General features: G+C 39.4%; 1 protein-coding gene across 2 annotated transcripts in view; it reads left to right on the forward strand.

The window, feature by feature from the left end:
* The window catches only part of PRKD1 (protein kinase D1), a 175,456-nt gene that overhangs the window by 146,664 nt on the left and 26,383 nt on the right, over positions 1–2,409 (forward strand). For both annotated transcript variants that reach the window (XM_027767664.1, XM_027767665.1), the window contains one exon: positions 2,351–2,409. In XM_027767664.1, the coding sequence (XP_027623465.1) occupies positions 2,351–2,409 (59 nt within the window). The remainder of the gene's footprint in view (positions 1–2,350) is intronic.

The raw sequence follows: 2,409 nt of genomic DNA on the forward strand, positions 1-2,409 counted from the left end.
CTAAACCTCCATCTTGTTGCTTGCTTCAATTAGTCTATTCCTTTCCTATTGTTCCTGCTTCCCATCCAGACATCAAGGCCTTGGTCATTTAAGGAAACTAAACTCCCTAAAACACTGGTTAAATGTTTAAAGTTAGATTGAATAGACAGGAGAATCAGTTAAGATGCTCAAAGAGAAAGGTCCCAGGAGAATCAAAATGGCAGGACTCACATAATTATTAAAGCCTACTATTATTACTTATTTAAAAGAAGAGAGCTGAGGGCAGGCTCTGTAGCTCAATTGTTAAGCCCTGTGTATAGGGAACTGGATCTCACATGACTAACCATGGTTCAAATCCCAGCCCCACAACTTGAAAAACATGCCAGGTTCATGTGTGTTTATGCTCATAATCTTGATGGGATGGAGAAATGGAGGAAAAAGGATTGTGGCAAGACCACACACCATTGGGGGATCTCTCTCTCTCTCATTTGGCAAGCACACACACACTTGCTGGTAATTCTTTTTTTAAACAGAGTGACAACTGAGACTTTTGAATACCCAAAGTTTGTGTTCAGTCTAGTCAGTGACTCCTCTTTCAGGAAAAAAGAAAAAGGAAGTGAGACACCCTGAGGCAGAGGATCGGTATGACCTATGCTATCATCTGTGTCCCATAATGCATATGAAACAAGTGACATAGTAATATGAGTCTCCCACCCGAGGGTCTGGTGATCCCATATTAGTCAAAGCCAGCTGGCTATCTGTCTTTGTAAGCAATCAGGCCAAATAAAGTACGAGTAATAATGTGAGCTCTGTTAACCTCACCATCCCTCCATGTACTTCAGCTCTGACCAGGAGTGAACAAGTGGAGGCCCAGTTTGTCTGAGTTAGCTAGATTTGACCAAGTTTGTGCCACAGTTTCAGCAACAATGACTGGCTCTGTAGAGGTGAAAGGCTCTTGGGTAGATGTATAGACATCTACTTAGACCACACTCAGCAACCTACTATTCCATGACTGCATTTTGCTGCATGATTGGACCCTGAGGCATCAGAATCAAAAAGATCCATCAGATGTCTGAGGCAGAGATCAAAATGGCCAGAGTAGTGTAAGGACATCCTAAGAGACAGGTTGTCATCGTGGAGCTCTGCCGCCAACTGCAGCCTGGCTCTCTATCGAGAAGATGCCAGGGTTTCCTTGCACACGGGTAGTGTGGAAGACGACGACGACAATGTAGGTTCACCCACAGCCCCTCCTGTTGCTCACCACCCAGCATCCATCTGGGAGCTTTCTGAAGAGTGAGCCATTTCAGGTTGTAAGTGGTTTGTAAAGATTTCACTCCACACACAGTTTTATAAATGAGAGGTTTTTCTTTTTTTTTCTAGAATAAAAAAGCATTTAGTTTTTTAAATTTTTTTACCTTTGTTCAGCTGTTAGCACATTTAAGTTAGTCTCCCTTTTTTGGCTAGGTAAGTTTCGTTTATGATGGTTTTTTTTTTTTTCTGTTACTCATTGAAATATAAATGGAATAAATCATTATTTTTGAAAGGTTCAGATTTTTTTGTTGTTGTGCACAGAAAAAAATAAAGGTCAAATGATCAAAGGCTTTGTCAATGACCCAGAACAGATTCAAGCATCATTATAAGGGACCATGTCATGCTAAGAGTAATTTTACTTGACATATGTGGCAATTTACATGTCAAGCAAAATGCAGGCTACCATTCCTAGCAAATACTTTATTGTGGAAATATTTACTGAGTGCTTGAGAACCACGCAGGACTACTATGTAGCATGGTGTTCTGGACAAAGCAGGGGATCAATAATTTCTTTTATTTTGTTGTCATTGTTGTTTTCCTGCTTATCTTTACATAGAGCGAGAGCTTCTGTAACAAAATACTATAGTGTCAAGTAGCAGGGCAGTTCTAAAAGATTTCGCCCGAGGTTTTTCATCAGCGTAGTCAGGTGCATTGCATGTATACATTTCATCCCTCCTACATTAAGTTTCTACCGTTTGTACAGAAATGGCCTCGTATGCTGATTTAGGACAGTATGCTTAATATTGGACATGATCCTAAGAAATAGCAGATTTCTCAATATGGTATTCTAATTAAAACCTAATTAGCAATTCACTGTGCTGGAACTCAGAATTTTAGCATAGAAATAATTTCACTATGCATAGAAAGTAAAGATGTATTTTTTGGAGACATTAGAATTTCAAAAATATACGGCAGCACATGTGGAATGTAGAGGTGTTAAAAAATCTTAAGTGTGGGTTTCTCCATAGCTTTAAGCTTGAACAGTTTTGTATAATCAGCGAGCTTGCCAAACAGTATCAAAAAACTCATTTTCTTCAAGTGCTTTATTTATCTTTAATAGAACCTTCATCACCCTGGTGTTGTAAATTTGGAGTGTATGTTTGAGACGCCTGAAAGAGT

This window comes from Tupaia chinensis, unplaced genomic scaffold (genome assembly GCF_000334495.1).
Source record: "Tupaia chinensis unplaced genomic scaffold, TupChi_1.0 Scaffold144353_1, whole genome shotgun sequence".
Taxonomy (NCBI): domain Eukaryota; kingdom Metazoa; phylum Chordata; class Mammalia; order Scandentia; family Tupaiidae; genus Tupaia; species Tupaia belangeri.